This window comes from Zingiber officinale, chromosome 5A (assembly GCF_018446385.1).
Source record: "Zingiber officinale cultivar Zhangliang chromosome 5A, Zo_v1.1, whole genome shotgun sequence".
In the NCBI taxonomy this organism is placed as follows: Eukaryota; Viridiplantae; Streptophyta; class Magnoliopsida; order Zingiberales; family Zingiberaceae; genus Zingiber; species Zingiber officinale.
The window spans coordinates 99,639,249-99,661,774 of record NC_055994.1 but is presented as its reverse complement, the minus strand read 5'-3'; the positions used below and the strand labels follow the sequence as shown (position 1 = coordinate 99,661,774).

At 42.8% G+C, this 22,526-nt stretch overlaps 6 protein-coding genes and 1 pseudogene across 7 annotated transcripts; 3 read left to right on the top strand and 4 right to left on the bottom strand.

The window, feature by feature from the left end:
* The first annotated feature begins 1,143 nt into the window (after positions 1–1,143).
* Positions 1,144–9,085, top strand: LOC121981209 (transcriptional corepressor LEUNIG-like). Of its 2 annotated transcripts, none has more exons than XM_042533621.1 (18): positions 1,144–1,395; positions 1,834–1,931; positions 2,015–2,124; positions 2,769–3,134; positions 3,233–3,318; positions 3,587–3,674; positions 3,742–3,817; positions 4,103–4,152; positions 4,411–4,728; positions 4,808–4,990; positions 5,239–5,481; positions 5,598–5,712; positions 5,887–5,996; positions 6,089–6,238; positions 7,879–8,034; positions 8,121–8,237; positions 8,413–8,619; positions 8,795–9,085. In XM_042533621.1, exons 1-18 carry the CDS (start codon positions 1,364–1,366, stop codon positions 8,936–8,938), a joined length of 2,649 nt encoding a protein of 882 aa, XP_042389555.1. In that variant the 5' UTR covers positions 1,144–1,363; the 3' UTR covers positions 8,939–9,085. The 2 variants fall into 2 exon arrangements, with proteins under 2 accessions (XP_042389555.1, XP_042389554.1); XM_042533620.1 differs by having other exon boundaries at positions 4,100–4,152.
* Positions 9,086–11,182: 2,097 nt separating this feature from the next.
* Positions 11,183–11,842, top strand: LOC121981208. Its single transcript, XM_042533619.1, has 2 exons — positions 11,183–11,339; positions 11,413–11,842. Exons 1-2 carry the CDS (start codon positions 11,242–11,244, stop codon positions 11,759–11,761), a joined length of 447 nt encoding a protein of 148 aa, XP_042389553.1. The 5' UTR covers positions 11,183–11,241; the 3' UTR covers positions 11,762–11,842.
* A 303-nt stretch (positions 11,843–12,145) lies between these two features.
* Positions 12,146–15,205, bottom strand: LOC121981207 (GTP-binding nuclear protein Ran-3). The gene is made up of 8 exons (XM_042533618.1): positions 15,048–15,205; positions 14,882–14,951; positions 14,393–14,449; positions 14,190–14,307; positions 13,542–13,631; positions 13,273–13,452; positions 13,109–13,186; positions 12,146–12,397 (listed from the first exon to the last, which is right to left on the bottom strand). Exons 1-8 carry the CDS (start codon positions 15,048–15,050, stop codon positions 12,328–12,330), a joined length of 666 nt encoding a protein of 221 aa, XP_042389552.1. The 5' UTR covers positions 15,051–15,205; the 3' UTR covers positions 12,146–12,327.
* Positions 15,206–15,682: 477 nt separating this feature from the next.
* Positions 15,683–16,139, top strand: LOC121979840 (glycine-rich protein 23-like). The gene has a single exon (XM_042531828.1). It carries the CDS (start codon positions 15,684–15,686, stop codon positions 16,137–16,139), a length of 456 nt encoding a protein of 151 aa, XP_042387762.1. The 5' UTR covers position 15,683.
* A 178-nt stretch (positions 16,140–16,317) lies between these two features.
* On the bottom strand, positions 16,318–18,904 carry LOC121981206 (annotated as a pseudogene).
* A 95-nt stretch (positions 18,905–18,999) lies between these two features.
* On the bottom strand, positions 19,000–19,896 carry LOC121981205 (pathogenesis-related protein PR-4-like). The gene is made up of 2 exons (XM_042533616.1): positions 19,386–19,896; positions 19,000–19,241 (listed from the first exon to the last, which is right to left on the bottom strand). The coding sequence occupies exons 1-2, from the start codon at positions 19,707–19,709 to the stop codon at positions 19,071–19,073; spliced, it is 495 nt and encodes a 164-aa protein (XP_042389550.1). The 5' UTR covers positions 19,710–19,896; the 3' UTR covers positions 19,000–19,070.
* Positions 19,897–20,074: 178 nt separating this feature from the next.
* On the bottom strand, positions 20,075–22,510 carry LOC121981203 (pentatricopeptide repeat-containing protein At3g04750, mitochondrial-like). The gene has a single exon (XM_042533614.1). The coding sequence runs from the start codon at positions 22,331–22,333 to the stop codon at positions 20,306–20,308; it is 2,028 nt and encodes a 675-aa protein (XP_042389548.1). The 5' UTR covers positions 22,334–22,510; the 3' UTR covers positions 20,075–20,305.
* Positions 22,511–22,526: the final 16 nt, after the last annotated feature.

Below are 22,526 nucleotides of genomic sequence, written 5' to 3'. Positions count from 1 at the left end.
CATAATCCATCAAATCTCAATATTTAGATAAATCCAAGATAAGACCAAATATTCCCGTTAAAGGACTGGCCTTCCTTTAGCCACTGAACTATGATATCATTCATCGTGCCGTGTCGCTGTCTCGTACTAATTGTGATTGAAATAATAAGAACTATATTCATTCTCATTTCCCCCCTTTATTTTATTCCCCCTTCCGTAATCCATCCAACTTCTCCAACGACATTTACCATATTCGTCAGAGATTTTTTTTCACTTTATTCTCCATAGTTACGCAATTTCCAGAATGCCCATTAGGTTATATATTAAGCACGAAAAATCAAAGAAAAAGTCAATTGAAATAGTATTTTTTTAAGAAAAATATTATACATTCTTATTTTTATGCCTAAATTTTGCTCTTTGTTAATTGACCTGAAATTTATGGAAAAAATTCTAAATAATTTACAAAATCAAGAACTAAATTAGGGATACATTTATTTGGTGGATAGAATTTTAAATCACATAATATACTATAAAATTAGTCAGATGGTAAGATCTGAGTATCTAGTATATATAAAATAAATTATAAGATAAAATATAGTAAGCGATAAGGATGATTCTCATATAATTAGGATTTAAATCTCATATTGGACATTTTCAATTGCCTATAGAATTTGAACTATTAATGACATTGGGTGCCATGCTAAAAGTTATCTGCACATCTCGGGTTTATCTGACGATCGATTTGTGGGACCACTGGTTGGACCGAACCCATATACCTAGATTAACCCTCCCCCAAAAAATTAAAGAACACGATAAAGCAATACAAGTGCAAAAATGTCTATATACTGGTCGCAAATCTAGAAAAAACAAAAAATCAGGAGGTAAATTGAAATATTCCTAAATTTATAAATATTAATTCTCACGTACTAGGGAAGTTATTGACCACATAAAAAAAAGGTTAGCAATTAAATATTAATACAAAATGCTTCTTCTCTATTGGATTTTAGCCGCCTTGAACTTTTATTTAGTTGAATATAAAATATTACATAAGAAATATTTTTTTATTCAAATAATAAATTTATTAAAAAACGAATATTGTGATAATAAAGTGCGTTAATATAATAATAAATTAGAGCAATATATTATTTCTATTTCCTTTGATTTTTAAACACTCTCCACGTTGCGTTGTGCGGCTTCTATTTATATCTCTTTTCTTCGGCGAGAGTTTTCCGGTGTCTCTAGGGTTTGGCCGGAAGCAGGAAGTGCCAGGGATTTGTTAACATGATGGTTCTCGTCGGAGGCGGAGGTTGAGCTCGTAGGGGATTCTCGCAGTTGGGGAAGATTTTGAGGATCCAGAGGGACTGACTTGGTGACTCTTGGAATCATGTCGCACACCAACTGGGAAGCCGACAAGATGTGAGCTTTCTGTAGTTTGGCTGTATTTCTGGGGGATTTGATTGCTTTTATGGGGTTTTGGAGGTGCTCCTGCTCGTGCACTTGCCTTTGAGCTATTAATTCCTAGGGTTTGTGAGCAGCTTGATGTATTTCGGTTATTCTTTGGGAAATGAAGTGTTTCCTCTTTATCTGTTTGAAAGGTGTCCGTTTGGTCTTACGGTTTGTTTAGTTACTTTTTGTTCCCGAAGTTTGGATTTTAGATCGCTTCCTTTCGATTGCAGCTTGAGTAACTGGTTTTCTCCTGCGTTCGTTTTCTTTTGAGCTTGTTTTTGGTTGCGAGTCGTTTAGTTTGTAGTTCTTGTTCTACGCGTGCATTTGCATAGCCTTTTTCTCAGTTACGAGTGTGAAAAATGGTATCTTTTCTGATATTGGAGTTGTTCACTGTGCTGTTGAGACCAGGCTGGATGTGTACATTTATGATTATTTGGTGAAGAGGAACTTGCAGGCAACTGCCAAGGCTTTTCAAGCTGAAGCCAAGGTGTCATCTGATCCAGTGGGTATGTTGCAAATAGTTCTATAGCGTGTTTGCCTAGGATTTCAAGCTTATTCTAGAAATTGGATTCTTTGTCCTTTGTCTCAGCTATTGATGCTCCTGGTGGGTTTCTGTTTGAGTGGTGGTCTGTGTTTTGGGATATATTTATCGCTAGGACAAATGAAAAGCACTCAGATGCTGCTGCCTCATATATAGAGGTAAGATTCTCTATTTCTACTGCAAAACATTCTTCTTCTGAAGTTAGCTCTCTGTTCATACCAATGCCTTTCTATCTTTAGTTATAAGTTGGGAGTATGCTTGAAGTATGTAATGCCAATGCATTATGATTTTTTCTTTATGAAAGAGCCTTAGGGTTGAGACCAATGCTCTGCAAACAAATTTTTGATGGTATATGTTCTTCACTAGCAGAAGAACTTTGGTTCCTTGATTTTATCTGAACAAATGAGAAAGGTTCATGTGGTCATTATCAGTGTCTGGAACTTTGCTTGCATATTGATACTTGGGACTGAACTATTTATTAGCATATTCTAACATTGAGATGGGCCCATGGTTGCTGTTGCTCTTCATTCAGAAGATCCAGTCACTTTTTTCCATGACATTGTAGCAGGGCAGCAGCAACAAAAGCTAATGCATTTCAGTGCAACAGGAACAAAAGTAAAAGGTCATTTTGCAATGAGTTTACATACCTAATTTGCAGCGACAAAGTGATTGAGAAAGATCTTACAGTTTACATATCACTGGAACTTGACAAATTGACATATGACTATATTTGTTTATGTAAGTTTCTAATCCTGGGATAAGTTTTTTTTTGTCTAAACACTCATGTTGAATTTTATGCTAGACTCAACTTATAAAAGCAAGAGAACAGCAACAGCAGCAACCATCTCAGCAGCAGCAACAACAGCAGCAACAGCAGCAGCAGCAGCAGCAGCAACAACAACAGCAACAACAACATATTCAAATTCAGCAACTGTTGTTACAGAGGCAGGCACAGCAGCAGCAGCAGCAGCAACAACAACAACAACAACACCAACCACAACGTAGAGAGGGAGCTCAGCTATTAAATGGGAATGCTGGTGGGCTTGTTAGTACAGATTCTTTGATGCGGCAGAATCCTGGAACTGCTAATGCATTGGCAACAAAAATGTATGAAGAACGGTTAAAGTTGCCCCTGCAACGAGATTCCTTGGACGAAGCTACAGTTAAAGTACTACTATTGACATACCACTGTTTTACCCTAAGAGATATAACTAGCCTGTCTTCTAATGTATTTGATTTAATTGATCACTCATCTTCTATGTTCAGAGGTTTGGTGATAATGTGGGCCAGGTCATGGATCCTAACCATGCATCCATACTGAAGTCGGCTGCAGCTTCAGCTCAACCTTCAGGGTATGCTTGCTTGACATGGCTGAATGTTCTTGTGCTCAGTTAGCTCTAGAATTTTGTGACAGTTCAATAATGTGCATATCATTTGAAATATGAACTTAAAATAGAATCCAAGGCCTGTATATATTGACATGGTTATACATATATTGTTTTTCAACTCTTTCTGTTTATCATGTTTCCTGAACATAACTGTAAGTTATTATGGATATTCTTCAATCATAATGTGTTCTCAATCAAAATTGACATCATTGATCCAATGCATTAAATACAGGCATGTTTTGCATGGGTCAGCTGGTGGTCTATCAGGGCCTCTTCAGCAGGTTCAGACCAGGAATCAGCAAGTTCCTGGGTCATCACAGGTATGTGTTACTGAATTGTTGCTGTTCTAGCTATCTATTGTTTGTTCTATAATTGTATCATTTACAGGAAATAAAGAGTGAGATTATTCCAATTTTGAATCCGAGAGTTGCTGGTCCTGATGCTTCATTAATTGGAGTGCCAGGTAGCATCTGTTAGAAGTTTGAGTTTGCAAGAATTTTACTACTTGTTTCCTTTATGCCTCCTGGCTGACTTTTGTTTGTATATCCTTTATTTGTGCTGTTCTTATGTATGATGCTACTGACCTAAGGAGAAATCATTCTTTTACTTTTCTTATGGAGGGGCAGACATAGTGGGAGAAGCCACTTTTCTTTTTTATTTAGTTTTTTACCTAATGGTACTTGCATTTGAGTAGACTCACTAACCTTGTGTTCAGCAGACTCACCAACTCTTTGTGTTTTGTTAGCAGGACCCAATCAGGTTGGTAACAATCTGACTCTTAAAGGCTGGCCACTGACAGTAAGTATTACCTTTTGGAATAGCTGAATAGGAAGATCCTAATTATTGTTGCTTTTATATGTTTTTTTTTGTGTGTGAAAAAGGTTCTTTAATTTGAGAGGTATTTGCAGTTACATTCATTTGGTAGTTCAATATGCTGAACCTGTTATGAATATGAATTTCTTTCATTCTTTCAGTCTCTGTAGGAAATTTTGATTTGGGCTTGGGAAGTATTATTGAAGCAAAATATCTTATTGTGCTTATTTCTTTATCTTATAGGGTCTTGATCAACTTCGTTCAGGACTTTTACAACAGCAGAAGTCATTTGTGCAGTCATCACCTCAATCACTTCAGCAACTGCAATTTCTAAGTCCACATCAACAGCAGTTGCTTCTCCAGGCACAGCAAAATATGAACTCACCAACGGCTGCAGATATTGATAACAGAAGGCTAAGAATGCTTCTGAACAGCAGGAACATGGTTCCAGGGAAGGATGGCCAGTCAAATGTTCTTAATGATGTCATACCTAATGTAGGTTCTCCCATGCAATCTCCAAGTCCGCTAATGCCTCGCACTGATTCTGATTTATTGATGAAGGTTCACGGCTTTTTCTTTTATTCTATGGTTTTATGCCACATTGCACATCTTGCTCAAAAGTTTTCTGTGCTTGTAATAGAAAATAGCTCAGTTGCAACCTCAACAACAACAAAGCAGCAGTCAGCAACAGCAACAGCAGCTTCAACATGTCCTTTCAAGCCAACAATCTCAAAATTCTAATCATCTCCTTCAAGAGAAACTTGCAGCAGCTAGTATGACTGTTGATGGAAGCATGTCAAATTCCTTTAGAGGGGCTGATCAGGTATTATTTCACCTTATCTTGGTATTGAAGTGAATTTTTACCTTTGTCGCACTGTCATCATGGTTAAGCTGTGCTTATTCCAATTATTTGGAGTCGTTTACACAATTCTTATCTCTGCATTGAGCTCTATGCAACACTACTAAGTGTTTTTTCTTTTCCCTCATAGTAAATCAGCAAAAGGTAAAACAAAAACATCCGGTTTCCTATTTTTCCCGCAAATCTTGACAACTATTGTTAATGAATTGTAGACATCAAACAATCAAAATGGCCGGAAACGAAAGCAGGCTGTTTCATCCTCTGGACCTGCAAATAGCTCTGGAACAGCAAATACCACTGGGCCTTCTCCAAGCTCTGCACCCTCAACACCATCGACTCATACACCAGGAGATGTAATGTCAATGGCACAGTTGCAACATAATGGTGGCTCATCTAAGCCTCTGATGATGTTTGGTGATGGAACTGGTCCTCTGACATCTCCTACCAACCAATTGGTAATTATATAGGATTGCTTGTCATTTATTAACTGATGTATGCCATGAATCTGAAATTTTGTATTTCATAATTGGCACTTTTTCATGAAAGGAGGATGATGACGTTTTACTTGCAGGCTGACATGGATCGCTTTGTGGAAGATGCATCTTTGGATGATAACGTAGAGTCCTTTCTATCTCATGATGATATGGACCCAAGAGATGTTGGTCGCTCTATGGATTCTGCAAAAGGTTTTACTTTTTTTCCAGCCTTTGCTTGTTCATTATTTCCCATTCAAAACATTTGAAGAATTACCTATCTTTATTTTTTTGCTTAACCCTTTTTCTTGTTTCTAACATTGATTGCCTTCAAAGCCGAACTTCTTGGTTGTATCACACTATTTGATGTCAGTAATTGCTTTTTAGGTTTCCCATTTACTGAGATTGTAGCAGCTAGAGCAAGTTCAAATAAAGTTGTTTGTTGCCACTTCTCATCAGATGGGAAACTCCTTGCAACTGGAGGACATGATAAAAAGGTTAATTGTAATATAATGGCTCGCCAATTAATTGTCACTGATAATCCAATACTTCCCACTTCTCTAAACCTTGATATGATTTTGTTGTGCAGGCAGTTTTGTGGCATGCTGACTCTTTGAAGCTCAAATCTTCACTGGAGGAGCACTCCTTGCTGATTACTGATGTTCGGTTTAGTTCGAGCTTGCCTCGTCTAGCTACATCCTCATTTGACAAGACTGTGAGAGTGTGGGATGCTGATAATGTTAGTATTTAGTGATCCACTTTCATTCTTAAAAACTTCTAATCATTTTGGGCTCATTTATAGCTAGTTATCTTTTTCAATGTTTGCTTGCATCCATCTTATTTAGTATGTATCTTTATCTCATCACATGCAGGAGAGTGTTTAGATGTTTATCTGGGAAGATACAAAGATGTGGTACCTAACAATGTTTGAGTTACCTACAAATCAATAATACCTTATAGTTGGACTTGGAACACTCATTTGGTCCATGTTTATTTGTCTAAAAAATTTACTTCTAGATTTCAATTACATGTGCCACAATCTTCGAATTGATGATCTCCAGAAGATTGTGTATTGAGTTGGAATAATCAGACTATTTCCACCACTTTGTCCTAATAATTAATTAGGAAGAGATGATGCGCACATAGGTTACCCTATGGAGTTGTTCCAACAACCTTAGCCAAGGCATGCTTTGCTCAGATATTTGCATGCCTTGGCAAATGGGTAAACTTTGGTTGAAGCAATATTATTTTGCACTCTGCTGACCAGTACATCTGGTTCAGTTAAGAATGACCATTATGATCATATGCCAAGGCCATCAATGTGCTAACATTTAGATGTTTGAATTTATTTTGGATAGCCAAATTGAAGTCGTATTTATGCAAAGAAAAAAAAGCAAAGGGTTTTGTTCGGGATAAGGCTGAACAAGTGAAATGGCTTACTCATGATTTGCAAGTGCAGACCGACATTTTTGCCTGATATTCTATCGCTAATGGTATATTTTTGGCATACATGATTGGGTCATTAGCTAGCTCATAGGGTGAGACTGTCTTGAGGCAGTTAATCTAAACCATCATCCTCAGCGTTATGGAATAATTCTGCTGTTGTTAGGGGGATTTTGTGAGATGTGTTATCTTTCAGTTGTCATAATCTAATAATCTTTCCGTAAAGAACTGTAAACAAGTATTTCAATATCAAGTGTGGGCATGTGTTTACATGGGTATTGTTTTTTCCTTATAATGGTAAAAAACCTCCAGCCCTTTTTTAGTGTCTTTAGTCGAGTTTTATGTATGATCTGTGGATTTTGCTGCTTATATTTTTGAAAGAAAGAGGATTTGTTCATCAAGAACAAGCAATAGTTGAACAGCTAGGTCAACTGCATATCAGTAGTCTCTCTTGCTCTGTAGTTGTACAAATTAGATATTATAGCCAGCAAGTGCAGTTGTCCTTCCTATTAAGCAGAGTGATGTCCATTAAATTGCTTATCCCGACAATTCATGGCTTTTATATTTTAATCATCCTTGAGAAGATCTCAAGGAATTGTTCTCAAAAGCTCATTTGTCTAGTAGCCCAACATCAGTTAATGGAGGAAATTATCCACAATCAAATGCCGTTTTCCATTAGAGGATAAGTCTTCATGTATCACGTAAATATATCAACAATATCAGGGACCTTGTTCCTCATCCCCTGAATGATCGTATTAATGTATTATTTTTTAGGAGCAAATTTGCTAATTGTTGCATTATCAATATTTATGTGAATGCACTACATTGATTTCACTAATCAGGAACTTGAGGACTACAATCAAATTGATCTGTTACTTCTCCATTCATGATTGGTCATTAAACATTGGAATTTGCTATATGATTTCTGATGCACAGCCAGGCTATTCACTTCGAACTTTCACTGGTCATTCTGCATCTGTCATGTCTTTGGACTTTCACCCAAGTAAAGAGGATCTTATCTGTTCTTGTGATAGTGATGGTGAAATGCGTTTCTGGAGTATAAACAATGGTAACTGTGCCAGAGTTTTCAAGGTACACAAAACATTGCTATGAATTTGCTGATCCTAAAAGTATACCCTTCTAATTTTCAACGAATTTATTCTTCTCCTTGCATTCAGGGTGGAACTACTCAAATGAGGTTTCAACCCCGTCAGGGTAGGTATCTAGCCGTTGCTGCAGAGAGCACCATCTGTGTACTAGATGTTGAAACACAAGGTCGCAGGCAGACGCTGCAGGTCGGTTGCTTTTATCTGAAATCTTAAGCATTCACTAAATGTGCATAAGAGCATTTTGACTAACATCAGGAATTAATATTTAGTTCTTCATGTCATGTTGTTTCTCCTTTATGTTTAGCTATTTTTCTAAAGTTGAACAGTTAATATGGCTTATCAACATCGCGTTCCACTTCAGGGTCATACAAAACATGTTGATTCCATCTGCTGGAACTCTTCTGGTGATCTTCTTGCTTCTGTTAGCGAGGACTCTGTCAGAGTTTGGTCTTTTGGTTTGGGAAGCGAAGGAGAATGTGTGCATGAGTTGAGTTGCAATGGCAGCAAGTTCCATTCATGTGTTTTTCACCCCAACTATCCTAAGGTGCTCATAATTGGTTGCTACCAGGCAAGTTGGCTGCGTCGAACTCGCTTTTGTATACCGAGAATTATAGTAAAAATCATCGAAGCTTCGTTTCTTAACTTGCACCCCTAATAATAGTTGTATGGACTTTGTGGTATTTCTGTTTCCCTTTTTTCTCTCCACTAATTCGTACTGATTGAAGTTGCTCTTCTCATTGCAGTCTCTAGAATTTTGGGACATGGAGAAGAACAAGACCATGACTCGTACTGCTCATGAAGGTCTGATTGCAGCTTTGGCGGCTTCAAATGTGACCGGAGTAATTGCATCAGCCAGTCACGATAAATTTGTAAAGCTCTGGAAGTAGCCAAACGGTACAATGTTGCGGTCGGTCACTTGAAACACCACACAGAATAGGAAAAACTATCATTGTAATTTGTATTGACAAGAGACCTGTTCTTGAATCATCTAACTTGGACAGTTATATTTTGAAGTTAAATAGGCCCTGCACTAACCATGTGTTATTCGGTTGCTGCTTGTTTTTCTAACGTGTAACGCCGAAAAGAAGTCGGTTAGCGTGAAAGAAAGGGGGGGACAAATCCATTATTTGCAGATGCACATTTTCAAGAATTATGCAGTTCATCTTGGTGGGTGGGTGTCAAATGAGACGTTGGTGATCTGAAGATGTGCTCATGCGGTCCTGAGATATCTGTGTCCGTCTCCCTTTGCCGATTGGACAAGTAGGATTATATTTCAAGGGTGCTTTGCACATCACGAGGATGCTATGACCGTTCGAACTAATGCCAATTGCGTTCGATTGTAAAGTATTACCTTAGTTAACATCTTTGTCTTAGACAGTTGGCACGGTCAAAGGATGCAATGGGGTGCCATCTTCATCCTTTTCACTCTGGAACATTGAATGCGATTGTAAAGTATCGGTCGTAGAATTATAACTTCTATGTTACCCTTTATCCAACCCCGTTAAAGTTTATTGCCCACTCAAGGATGAAAACAGAAATTTCGGTTAAATGAAACAATAAAGAATAATGTTATCGATCGATCTTCATAGAGGTCAACAATTGCTCAAGATCCAGCTCCTTCAAGATCATATAATTGCTTTATGATCTCCTCCTTTTTGGCTTTCAATGCATCAATCTTGGCATCGAGCTTTTCCACCTTCATTCTAAGCTTGACGGGATCGTTCGTCTTCTCCTTTTCCTTCTTTGCATGACTCACATTTCCTTCACCTTCCATCTACAGTAAAATGAAGGAAGAAAAGAGAAAGAAAGATTTCATTATCTAAAATATAATATTTATATTAATAAGATGCGAGCTAACCTTTTTGCTTCAAGGAACAGAGCAGAACAAGTAGCTATTCAGCAATGGAAGCAACTCTTTCTCCTATCTACCTCGTACGATTTATAGGGAGCTGCATTGTGACAAATATAGACTTTGGTTGTCTTGTTGAGGGCCTCTCTGTACATATGTTCCGTAAAATTTGATCTTCTTTCACTCTTTACCACAGGATTCAGAATTTAACAAAATAAAAAAAAAACAAAAAACATTTAGGCATGAAATAAGAAAGACTGGTAGAAGATTTATTTCATTTTATTTTTTTTACTCTTTCTTTTAAATTTATCAAAGAGCGTATTTATTTTTCATTTTACCCTTTCCATCAATGGTGCCAACAACAATATGGTACTATGTAAATTCTAAAATCAGCTTCAATGTAGTACTGCTGTATTTTTTAAAAAAAATTACCATAATGATAGTATTAATACACAGTAATTGGTGGGAGTGATAATTGGAAAATAAATACGCTGTTGGGTAAATCTAAAATTAGATGCGCTTTTTTTTTTTAGCAATTTCTCAATTTTAAGTGTGCCTTATTTGTTGACAATTCTATTTTGTCATCTTCCAGTTCACATCCCGCAATTCATGCATTTGATAGAGGTGACTTGTAGATTCCATTTTCCATGGATTGCATGTGTAAGAATCTCTACAGAGAGACATGTTCCTCACGGATCAAAAACTGTTGGAAACAAATGAGAAAAATACGAATACCAACAAGAACACTTTATTGTCATCGTTGGGAAGAAAAAAGAACAAAATAAGGAAAAATGAAAAGAAAATAAAAGCTCGCTCGAGGTCAAAACAAGCGTAACATTAATCTACTCTCGTACGCTGCTCTACCTACTCAACGAAGAAAAACACTAGTTTCGTGTTCTCCTTTGGCCTCTTCCATCCACCGACCGATCATCATCCGACGGTTCTTAAGCGATCAAAGGTCAGCAACGTCCAATGTCGTGCAAAAGGAAAATAGCGTCTTAAAGTTTCCCCTTAGCTACCAACTTCGTTGTTAGACATTGGTCCAGTAACTCGGCGGGTAAGTTTCGGTATGAGTAACCGAGTGAAGATTCGTTCTGGGTGCAAGAATATCTCGGAAGCCGGACCCAGTTCATCCGACGTGTCGCGGGAGCTCGCACGCTACTGGGTTACTTTAGACGGCAAGCAAGCTGGGCAAGTATCGACCGTCCGTGTCATAGTCCCACTTTATCTGACGGTTATCGTTTATTTATTTGTCCAATTTAAGAAGCCGTCGATCGTGCCCGAGCAGGGCACGCGCATCGACTCTGGGACGTTTCATCGAACGGGTAGCGAGCGAAAGCAATGGCGATCTCGATCCACGCCTGCCTCCGGCCGACTCCGCTGCCGCCCGCTCTCCCTCCTCCCGCTCCTCCTCCTTCCCCCACGCTGTTCTCTCCGTGGTAAGCGCTCGATGCATGATTCAGTATTCCCGATACGATCTCTCCCTCTTGATCTAAACGCGTTCGATGGCAGGTCTCAGAGGACGGAAGTCAGCTGGAGGAGACAGTGCGTGTCGACGGCGGCGTGCGTCTTGATCGGATCCGCCATTGGGCTGGGCGGCGACGGGGAGGTGCTAGCCGGCGAGGTCAGGGCGGAGGCGGTGGGGTCGGGAGCGGGAAAGATCGTGCGGTGGAGCGACAAGCGGAGGTGCCCACAGTGGCGGGAGAATTCTTTGGAGAACATCGTGCCGGAGAACCTCCCTCGACAGTCCGGCGGCCGGGGATCCAATAAGTTCGCGGCGTTTGGGGAGCACGTGACAGCTCCTCCGGTTGGGGTTGGACCGGGCTTGATCCGGTTTAGAAGTGATTGCTTTACTTTGTAGCTTGATAAACAATATGTATTTTTTAAAAATTGTAAATAAATTGTAATTCTGGTTTTAAAATTGAAATGGAGTTTTAAATAAGAAAATTTAAAGTGAAAACGAGAAATAATATTTTTTAAGAAAAAACCAGGAAATTGTGGGGTCAGAAGAAAAATAAATTTAAAACGAAATAAATATCCATTGGGTTCAGTACACATGGTTTGTTGCAGTACAAGTAGTACAATTGCAATTAATGTATTTTGCTTTTTTTTTTTTCTAATTCCGTTTTCCAGGGCGGATGTTTTCAAGTCTTTTTTCTTCCATCCCACCATTTCCCCTCAAGGAAACAGTGTAAGACAGGAGAAAAAGGTTTTCAAAATGAACGGCGTTAAAAAATGATCCAAATGATATAAACGGCACTGAGATTAGCAGAGTTATCCACATATTATGTTCCACATCAAAGGAGAAACATTCTTGAATAAACTAATGAAAAGCATTCAGCGCCAATTCTAAAAATGGGCAGAAAAACAAAGTCTGTTGGTTCATATCATAGCACACCTTGGAAAACAACACACTACAAAACGCTTCTAATCAAGCAGATCATCGTCGTCGTCCGGAAGCGGCTGAGCGGCAGCTGCAGCAAGCTCAGCTTCATGTCTGAAAAAGAAAATAAAACAGAGCAAAGTCATAAATATGAACAAAATCTTAAAAAGAACTTTACTTAAAGCCACTCACTACGTGTATAAAATCTAAAAATCAATTTAGTTTATGAGAATGGTTATTTTTTATTCCTTAATACATCCTTGGTCTATCCTATCATCAAGGAATAATTCCTGGCGATATTTCGAAGCAGTTATTCATTCTTCAAATAATACAACCTTAGTTAAGTCAGACAAGTCTATTGCACAATCATTAGGTAGGTTGGGCGAAAGTGCACCAACAGAACCAATTGGTTGGAGCAGGCTGGTAGAGCAAAACGAGTTAGTGCAGCCACACTGACCGAGTGCTTGGATCAAACTGACCTATTGTGTTGGTTGGGCCACACACGCACTTAGCAAACAGACGGGGTTATCGATCACATTGGTAAGGAGAGGCAAGCCAAAGAAGTCCAACGGGTGAATGGGGCATTTCGGGTCAGTACCTGCTTTGGGCCAAGTAGACAGAGTAGTACATTGACCGCCCTGAATTAGACACAAGCCATTCATTTTATCATTGTGAAACTATTTCTTATTTAATTCTTATAACATTTGGGTGCTAAGAATAGGGTCACTTATTCACTATATATGTCTACTTAAGGCAGCAATTAGATTGGACCCAAAAGGAAAAAATCAAAACAAATCTAAAAGCATATATATCAATTGCACTTACTGTTGCTGCGCGGCCAAGTCAATCTGAACCTCTGGAGGCGCCAGTGCAGGTGACTCAACAAAATGAAGGTTGGGGTCCCTGTCATGGCATTTACCATTATTATTATTATTTCTCTTTTTTTTTCTAGCAGTAATAATTGCAGAAACTAATTATCACCTACTTACCCTGCAAGTTTCCTCGCAAGATAAAGGAATGGTTTCTCGAAGTTATAATTGCTTTTTGCTGAGATCTCATAATACTGGAGGTTCTTCTTCCTGTGGAAGGTAACTTGCTTTGCTTTAACCTGCCTGCTCTTCACGTCAACCTTATTGCCACACAGAACGATAGGAATATTCTCACAAACCCTGATTTCACCAAAAAAGCAGACAAAATTGTTAGATATTTTGAAGTGTCAGGAACTGCATATTCATCTTCATGTGTTCTAAGTAGCAACCTGCATAAGTCCCGGTGCCATGTTGGGACGTTCTTGTAGGTTAACCTTGCAGTCACATCAAACATGATTATAGCACACTGACCATGAATACTGTAAAAGAAAGATGGCAAAACCAGATTAGAAAAGCAACAAGCTTTCAATAACCATTTAATTCACAATAAACAGAATTTGACAAACATGAGTATGAAAAGATAAAAAAAACTAAGCTATCATCCATTGCTTTTCAAAATGGAAAATCCAATTATCTAAAAAATCCCACATAAACAGTTTGTTTTTCTCTAAATGCAATCGATAAACCACAAGTTTGTCATATATTATGGGGAACTAATCCTATCAAAACTATGAACCTACCAGTAAATTCAAAACAATAAGGAAAACCCTGAATTGAAAAATGAGCAATATTGAGTATAATAAAGATTTTTAAACAGCTAATGGTTTTCAATCTTAAATGAAGAGTATTCATTGGATAGAGAGTCCACAATATCTGCCTGTATGGTAAGCCAATGTCCTATTTCATATCAAAAGGAATAATAAGAAGAAATCATTGAGAAACATCAACATGATCAGTAGCAGATGCCAACAAACTATATCAACTTGCATTTATCAACTAGAATGCAATGATAAAAATAAACACGAGTCAGAACATACTAGTATCCATCCCTCAGACCACCAAATTTTTCCTGACCAGCCGTATCCCAGCAATAAAATCGGATCTTCCCACAATTTGTGAAGAAATCAAGAGGATGGACCTCAACACCGATTGTAGCTAAAAAACCCCAAGACATTCCGATGCATATTAGTATATTACCAAACAAAACAACTAAAAAAAATAAGATTAACATGATACTCACGTTCATACTTCTTCTCGAATTCACCAGTAAGGTGCCTCTTCACAAATGTTGTTTTCCCTGTATCACACCATAGGAATAAGATAACTACAGGCGCAGAGGTACGAAATCAAAGGATAAATTTTCTACACAAAAAGTCAAGGGGAAACAAACTAGATGCAATTTAAGTACAGTATTGTGTTGCCCTAAAACGAACAGAAAATAAATGGGAAACGAAGTGGCCAAAGAAAAGCTTCTGTACATATCGTCGTTACACATTCAGCAATGAACACTTATCAACATGGACAAATATTGATGCCATACCAGCAGAAGAAAAGCCTAGACAGAGATTTTACGTAAAAGAGATTGAAATCGATAAAACAACAGTAGCAAATCTTCATAACCTTAACCCGACGACGATCAAAGCAGTTCGTGATACGGCGAGTTTTGAAACCAAATCATGCTGGCAAAGATCACTCGAACCAGGAGAAAAAAGAGAAAGAACCATTTTACCTGTCCCGCCATCGCCGACAAGCACAAGCTTAAAGCTCGGGTAGTCCACCGTTTGCTGATTCGGCAATGCCTTCAAAAACAACAACAAAAAACCCCCATAAAATTGCAAATCAAAACCCCAAAATAATTTCGAGAAGCAGAAGAGGAAGTAGATCGGCGACGTTACCATTAGATTGATTTCCGAGAAGTGCGATGGGGAAGAAGCAGAAAAAGACGGGAAGTGCGATTTCAACGAGCGGTGGCGAACCCTAAAAAAGGCGTCTGGCTACGATCGACGTCGTTTCCCACGCATGGTCCGCTTCATTTGAACGCGACTCTCTCAGCCGTTGGATCATTCGATCGAATTTGAGAGAGTAAACAGGGTCAAGATTTGGTCCTGGTTTAAATAAATGGAAGTGGGGAGGGCCGCCAGGTTTATGGGCCGACAAAACGGCCCATTAAAGATGTGCGATAATAACCGAAGGAAATTCCGATTTGCTCCATAGAGTTTACATATTTACTTAAAATATCCCAAAACGTTCGATTAAATTGCAGTTTGCCTCCTAGCTTCCAAACTGTCCATGTTCTCAAAAATAGAAGGTGTCAATGCGTTCGGTGGGCGGTAATTGTTCATTTCGGCGATTTAGTTATATGCCTTCATTTGTTTTGCATGAACAAGACATCGCCATCTTCTTCTCGTGGCTTCGCCGAGGAATTCTAATGCATCCACATGAACAGATTAATTAAAGAACTTCTTGGACTACCCACCGCCGCCCGCAGACCTCTATAAGAGGCTTCTCGCTCCAAAATTTGCAAGTAGAAAATGGCGAGTTGGAATTTCTTGGTCGTGATGGCGATAGCTTTTGCTTTGGCTCACGGTGCGCACTCTAGGAAGGTGCCGGAAGAGGAGGCACGCCTGAGATCCGAGAAACCGGCCGCTGGCCCGGCAGCCGGCGTCGAAGAGCAGAAGAATTTTATGTCGTTCGACGGGCCTGGCGTTTTCGCCGGCATCGGCGGACTCGGTGGTTTCGGCGGCGTGCCCTTTTTCAGAGACATCGGCGGCCTTGGCGGTGGCGGGTTGGGAGGAGGAACGGGACTTGGTGGACTGGGAGGATTGGGTGGCCTCGGTGGTGGGAGCGGAGCAGGAGGAGGAGGCGGCGGCGCCGGGGAGGGAGGTGGACTTGGGCACCATGTGGGTTTAGGTGGTGGACGGGGTCATCATGGCAGCGGTGGAGGAGGAGGAGGTGGCGGCGGCGGCGGCGGTTGCCGGAGTCCATGAAGGGATTACGCGATTGTATTACTGCAAGTCACTGCGTAAACATGAATTAATTAGCAGTGCATTTATCCACTTATCGTTCGGTTATTATCGTTTAGTAAACAGCTGAGCAGATCAGTGCTAGTAAACATCAGTGTTTCTTGCTATATTTCATCCATGTTTCCTGCTAAATTTACCGTGATTGCAATCAAAATCTATCCTTCCAAATTCCAATGCCTACAAATCTCGTTGTGTAATTAAGAAAGGTCAGTCAAAAACAGAATTGGAACTGGAGTCTCTGCTCCGATCCTCCGCCACCTTTATGTCGCCGGAATCGTTCTCAATTCCTTGAACTGCCGCGCCATTTCCTGCACTAGCCTGACTCCGTCGCTTCCATGCCTCAGCGCACTCACAGCGTGGCCCAGCAGGGCTTTGTCCTCCTCGAGCGCATGCAGTCTCTCGTTCAGCTTCAGGACCTCGTCTTGCAGTTGCAGATCGATCTGCGCTGCGTCGGTTGAGCTCGACGTGTTGTTGATTTGGTCCTGCAGATTCTTCAAGCACGCCGAGATCTGCGCCTTCTCCTCGTCGAATCCGGCCACCAGGTCGCTGAATTCAGCCTCGCTGCGGGGATTCCGCTCCTCCCCGGCGAGCCTCTTCCGGGAGCTCTCCAGCTCTGCCTCCAGATCCATCAGCTCCTTCTCTCGATCGGTCAGCAGGTCGTTGAGCTTGTGGATTGCCTCCTGGTCGTACTCCGACTGCTCCTCCATCATCCGCAGGCACTGCAGAGCCTCCATCTGCATCCCGGCCTTCTCCTCCTGCAGGCGGTTGATCATCGCCAGCGCCTCGTTGGCCGCCACCGCCGAGGCGCTCCGCTCCTCCTCCAGCTCCTTGTACAGCGCGCTCATCGTCTTCCGGTCCAGCTCGATCTGCTGCCGCAGACGCTCCGTCGACGTCTCCGCCTCCACGTCGGAGACCACGCACGCGTCGTAGCTCTCCAGGCTCGAGTTGTTGCGCTCCACGGCGAGCCGCTTCGCGATGCTCTGCAACCCGGCGGAGGTCGAGGCGTCGATCTCCGCGAAGCGGGGGCTGAAGATCATGTCGCCGCTCCACGGCAGATCCAGAGCGTGGTAGGATTTCTGGGACAGCCGGAGCTTCAAGTCCTCCGCCAGAACGGAGATCCGCGGCGACATCATCATCCCCTTCTACGCCAGTGCGTTCTTGAAGCTCTCGTTGCGCTCCAGCAAGATCGCGCGCGCCGATGTAGGCGGATCGTTGATGCTAGGATTGACATCGGAAGCCGCCGCCGCTGTTGGAGTGATCGATTAGGGCAAAATAAAATAACAGGTAAAGTAGGAAATTGAAGAGATTACCTCGATGAGGAACCTGTTCGATCGTTCTCTCCTTCGATTCCACAGCAGTGTTCTTGGGATCGACTTTATTCGAATCATTCTCGGCCGGCTTCTTCTCAGAGTTGAACAGCAGCGAGCGCTGCGGATGGTTAGTAACAGGGTTAGGGTTAGGATGGATGAGCCTCTCGGGAACCAACTCCTCCACTGCCGTCGACGGCCGCCACGCTCTCGCCACCGACGCCGACTCCTCCTCTATGTCCTTAACGCCGTTGATCGGCGAGTCCCCCTCTTCGTTCTCGTCGTAGCAGTCGTCGTCGGAGTAGGGTATCTCCGTCTCCGACCCCGATGTGATCTTTAGCTCGCTGTAGCCTACGTCCGGCATGGCGCCCGGCCGATCCGAGCTCTTCCACTGTCTCTTTCTTAGTTGGACTCGTCGGCCCGCCGGCACGTTGTTGATTCCGGCTACGTCGATCTTGGCGGAGGATTTCTTCTTCTTCCCGTGGCAGATCGCCCGCGAGAGAGTGAAGGGCTCGGCGCAGCATGAGCAGGATCTGGCACCTGGGTGGTCGTCTCCGTCGAACGTAAGAGGGTCGTCGCCGGGGGTAATCGAGGGCTTGGGCTTTCGGCATGCGGCGGCGGGGGAGGACAGGAGGCAGGCCTCGCACATGCCGCGGGAGTTGGCGAGGCGGCGGTGGGCGTGGCAGTAGACGAGCGCGGAGACCTCGAGCTTGTGGGCGCGGCAGAGCAGGTGGTGGTAGAAGCCGCGTCGCTCGCCGCCGAGGACGTGGTCGAGGCGGGAGCAGAAAGGGCAGGGCGGCGGCAGGTTGCAGAGGCGGGCGAACCTTGTGGCGGTGTAGGATAAAGCGGCGTTGGTCAGCAGGATCACGATCAGGCACCACTCGGAGACGGCCCCGAGGAGCACCGAGAAGTAACAGTACAGCGTCGCCGCCGCCGGCGCTGGCGGTGCTGCTGTGGTTCCAGCACCCATGTCCGACGATTGATTCACATAAACCAAAAAAACACGCAAATATCTTGCTTGATTCACTCACCAGCTCCAGCGAACTCTCGGTATCGAATTGGAGATACAATCTGAGCAATCAAATATCAATCAAAAGCATTAATTCCGGAAGAAAAAGGAAACGAAAACGAACATTCAAATTGGAATCAGTTCAACCGTCGATGAAGAAGCTTCTCCGCGCATTCAAAGAAAGAAAGAAAGAAGAAGAAACAGGAACAGCCTTCGCCAGAGTCCTTCTCCCTCCTCTCCCTCTCTCTTCCTTTCCTTCTCCGGATTGGACGTCTGATCTCATCGACTTTTGAAACGACGGATCGATTTGTCGCTTTCTAAATTGGAAACGTTTGGGTGGCGAAGAAGCAGCGATCGGCGGTTCACGCACGTTTCGCAGCGCGGATTCGTCGCTCCGTGCCGCGCTGAAAAGTAGCCCTCGGGTTCCAAAGTTTCAGGTGGCACGTCGAACGAAGAAGAAGAAGGAAAAAAAAAAAATCTATTTTTTATCAAAAGATTTTATTTAATAATTATTAAAGTCTGCCGAATTTATTTATTTATTACATATTTATTCGGCTCGCATTTGTATTGGTAGCTCGCTCAATCGTTGCAGTTAACGAACTGATAGTTAACGATCAGGTGGCCTCGCGCGTAGCCGCTTCCATCTGTGTCCAGCTGAGAGAACACCCCTTGATCTAAATCTAGCCCTCCATTTGCACACTGATCTACAATCCTGACCGTTGCTTGACTCCCCGTAGCTGTGTTTGTAACCTGCCGCCACATATCAAGCCTCAACCATCTCGTAGAAAAATTAATTTTTAAAATACTTTAAATATCTAATATATTTTTTAAAATATTAAAAATGTTATATTAAATTAATTAATTAACTGAAAGTTCGGTTAAACCGGTTCTTACCCTCAAGCACCTGCCGCAGGCGTCGCGGCCTGTCGGCCCGACGGGTCCGCAGAAGGCGGTCCACCCGTACCTCCTCCGCCAGTCCAGCGGCCGGTCGCCGTCCCACGTCGAGCAGTAGGCGCTGACGGCGTACAGATCCCAGTTGTTCTGCGCCGGGTAGTAGTAGTGATACGTCGCCCTCACATTCGACGCCTCCTGCGCCATCGCCCCGCCGGCGGCGACGCAAAGCAGCAGCAGAAGCAAAACTTCCATTGAGCTCAACTTCCCCATCTCCTTCCCCGACCTTGCTTCGATTTGGTCGTGCCCTAACCTCCTCCGGTTCATATAAATGTTTCCAGGTCTTGATCGCTGCTATCTAGAAGGATCCAACGGAGGGTTTACTAATTTGGATGCTTCGTCGATGCTGCGTGTTCGTGATGCGGATGGATGGCGTGTAGCCGAACTGCAAGGTCAAATGCAACTGTTTTCATTGGCGGCAAGCGACTTGTCTTGCAGATGTATGACAAAATGCCGCACAGAAGAAAGATTGCCACGAGTAACATCTCTTTAACAATTTGCCTGGTATCACCCTTCGTCTTCATAGTTTCTCATTTCCAAAAATAAAATATAATAATAAAAAATTATTTTGATATAATTTTTAGAAGTTTGTATGGTTAAACAGCAATGGTAAATAAAATCCTTTCTTTCTAGAATTTCTCCAGAATTGTACAGTGCAAAAGTCTATAATAACTCAGATTACAGTGTAAGAATGATGTTGAGTCTACTCACACAAGGTCTCTGGTCTTCGCAGAGGAAAAAATTGGTAATCTCAGTGAAAAAAGAAGACAAGATAATCTTGAGCAAGAAGTCAATTTGGATTCATCTTTAAAGGTCAGACTTCTCTAGGTCAATTGTGTTTTGTAGAACGTCTCTAACCCAAATTATTGTACTCTTTCTTCATCTATCTTCATCATTTTGTGCAGATAATTTAAGGTGTCGTAAATCTCAGGCCAGAATCTATGCCTCTTATCTGAAGATATGAACTCATGGACAACACCATCAACCAACAAGGAACTGCAACCCCCAATCTTTTTAACACCCATTCTCTCCATCATCTCTCTGACTCTATCTGAAGAGCTCCACATGCCACAAGCAGCATATGCATTGGAGAGCAACACATATCCTCCTTCTTCCTCAGGTTCCAACTTGAGAAGTTCTGTTAAAGCATGCTCTGCAAGCTCCAAGTTTGCATGAGCCTTGCTGGTGCTTAAGATGGCTCCCCATATTGACCTAGTTGGCTTCATCGGCATGCTTTCTACCACATGTAGAGCTTCCTTCAGCTGCCCTGCTCGGGCGAAAAGATCAACCATACACCCATAGTGCTCCTTGCCAGGTTCAACATTGTATCGTTGCTTCATGGATTTGAAGATTTCAGTCCCCTGATCCACCAGGCCTGCATGGCTGCAAGCTGTAAGGGCTGCAACTAAAGTGACCTTGTTGGGCATCAGACCTTCTTCTTGCATTTTGACAAACAACTCCATGGCTTTTGCTCCATAGCCATGGAAAGCAAGACCAGTGATCATGGCTGTCCACAGTGTGACATCCTTCTTTGAAACATGGTTAAAAATGACAAGAGATCTCTCGATGCTTCCACACTTGCTGTACATATCTATCAGTGCTGACCCCAGGAAGGCATCCAGGGCTCCATATCCCTTGTGCACCCAACCATGTATGCACCTTCCATGACTCAACTCTCCAGTCTCCGCTGCAGTGCAAACTAATGCAACGGCAGTCACCCTATCAGGTCGAACACTTTCAACAAGCATGTGTTGCGATAGTTTGATTGCCATGTTCAAATCACCAGCCTGGGCATACCCAACAAGGAGAGCATTCCATGAGACCAGGTCCCTCCTAGGCGCTTCATTGAAAAACCTACGGGCAAGATCCAATTGTCCATTACTTGCATGCCCAGTGATCATTGTGTTCCATGAGATACAGTCTCTATCGAGCATTTTATTGAATACCTCGACTGCTAGGTCGAGCTCCCCACATTTAGCATATAGATCCATGAGAGCATTGTTCAAAATCAAGCAACTATTACTGCTGCCGCCACTGAGAGCCATCTTTCTTATGATCATTCCATGAACAGCCTTTCCAAGACGTGCATTCTTAAGCTGGCAGCAGCACACAAGAAGGCCGACCATGGTGTATTCGTCCAGTTCAATACCCGAAGCTTCCATGTATCTAAGCAACTCCAGTGCTTCCACGCAGCGTCCCTCTTTGGCAAGCCCAGACAGCATGATGTTACACGAAACGAGATCCTGTTCGGGCATATGATCGAACACATGACGTGCAGAAGCAGCGTCTCCGGCGTCCAAGTACATCTTCATCAGACTGTTCTGCAAGTAGACAAGTGAGCTGAAACCACAGACTACGACGTGGGCGTGGATCTGCCGGCCGAAAGGTGCGTTTTTGGAAGCGGATTTGAGGAGGGAGAGGAAGGTCCGCTCATCGAGGGCGACGGGGGAGGAGAGCATGGACTTGTAGAGGTCGCAAGATTGGCGTGGGAAGGAGGAGAAGGCGGAGATCATGAGGTTGTAGATGAAGAGGTTGGGAGAGGGAGCGAAGTGGGTGAAGAGGCGGAAGGCGAGGGAGAGGCGAGAGGCGGCGGTGGAGTGGGCGAGGAGACGGCTCATGGGGAATGTGTCAGCGGTGAGGTGGAGCCTCATCATCTGGGCGAGGATCTGGTTGAAGTGGGCGGGGGAGTTGCAGTGCTTCTCGAGGAGGAGAAGCGTGGGGTGGTGGAGCCTCAGGTCGAGGGATGGATCCCACTGACAGGCGGTCGCTGTGGCGCATGAGGCGGTGGCGGAGAAGACATGGGCGGCGGCCGGGGAAGAATGGAGCATGGCTGTGGGGAACTGGCGCCGTCGGAGGAATCCTACTGCTGCAGATGTCGATAAAGCTCTCATGGAGGAAGATCGAGGAGGAAATGTTGCAATTGGAAAAGGAGAGATGCGATTCGTAGTATGATTGGCGTTCGAAACAATGCAGAGCTGAAGGAACAGAAGAGGAAGAGCACGATACCGTCGCTGAAGCCATAGGCGGAAGCGACTGTGGAAGCAGCGAGTACGGAAATAATTCTTGTTATGGTAAAATTGAATT

Bases quoted from the DNA above. Each gene is read 5' to 3' on its own strand.
- LOC121981209 (XM_042533620.1), top strand. From the start codon at position 1,364: ATGTCGCACACCAACTGGGAAGCCGACAAGAT. The intron at 3,319-3,586 runs GTATGCTTGCTT...CATTAAATACAG, and splicing joins GCTTCAGCTCAACCTTCAGG to GCATGTTTTGCATGGGTCAG. The intron at 4,729-4,807 runs GTTCACGGCTTT...TGCTTGTAATAG, and splicing joins ATTCTGATTTATTGATGAAG to AAAATAGCTCAGTTGCAACC.
- LOC121979840 (XM_042531828.1), top strand. From the start codon at position 15,684: ATGGCGAGTTGGAATTTCTTGGTCGTGATGGCGATAGCTTTTGCTTTG.
- LOC121981203 (XM_042533614.1), bottom strand. From the start codon at position 22,333: ATGAGAGCTTTATCGACATCTGCAGCAGTAGGATTCCTCCGACGGCGC.
- LOC121981208 (XM_042533619.1), top strand. From the start codon at position 11,242: ATGGCGATCTCGATCCACGCCTGCCTCCGGCCGACTCCGCTGCCGCCC. The intron at 11,340-11,412 runs GTAAGCGCTCGA...GTTCGATGGCAG, and splicing joins CCCACGCTGTTCTCTCCGTG to GTCTCAGAGGACGGAAGTCA.
- LOC121981205 (XM_042533616.1), bottom strand. From the start codon at position 19,709: ATGAACCGGAGGAGGTTAGGGCACGACCAAATCGAAGCAAGGTCGGGG. The intron at 19,242-19,385 runs GTAAGAACCGGT...ATGTGGCGGCAG, and splicing joins CCTGCGGCAGGTGCTTGAGG to GTTACAAACACAGCTACGGG.
- LOC121981207 (XM_042533618.1), bottom strand. The intron at 14,450-14,881 runs GTAAAATGGTTC...GGTGTGATACAG, and splicing joins TGTCGGCGATGGCGGGACAG to GGAAAACAACATTTGTGAAG. The intron at 14,308-14,392 runs GTGAGTATCATG...GGGGTTTTTTAG, and splicing joins ATTCGAGAAGAAGTATGAAC to CTACAATCGGTGTTGAGGTC.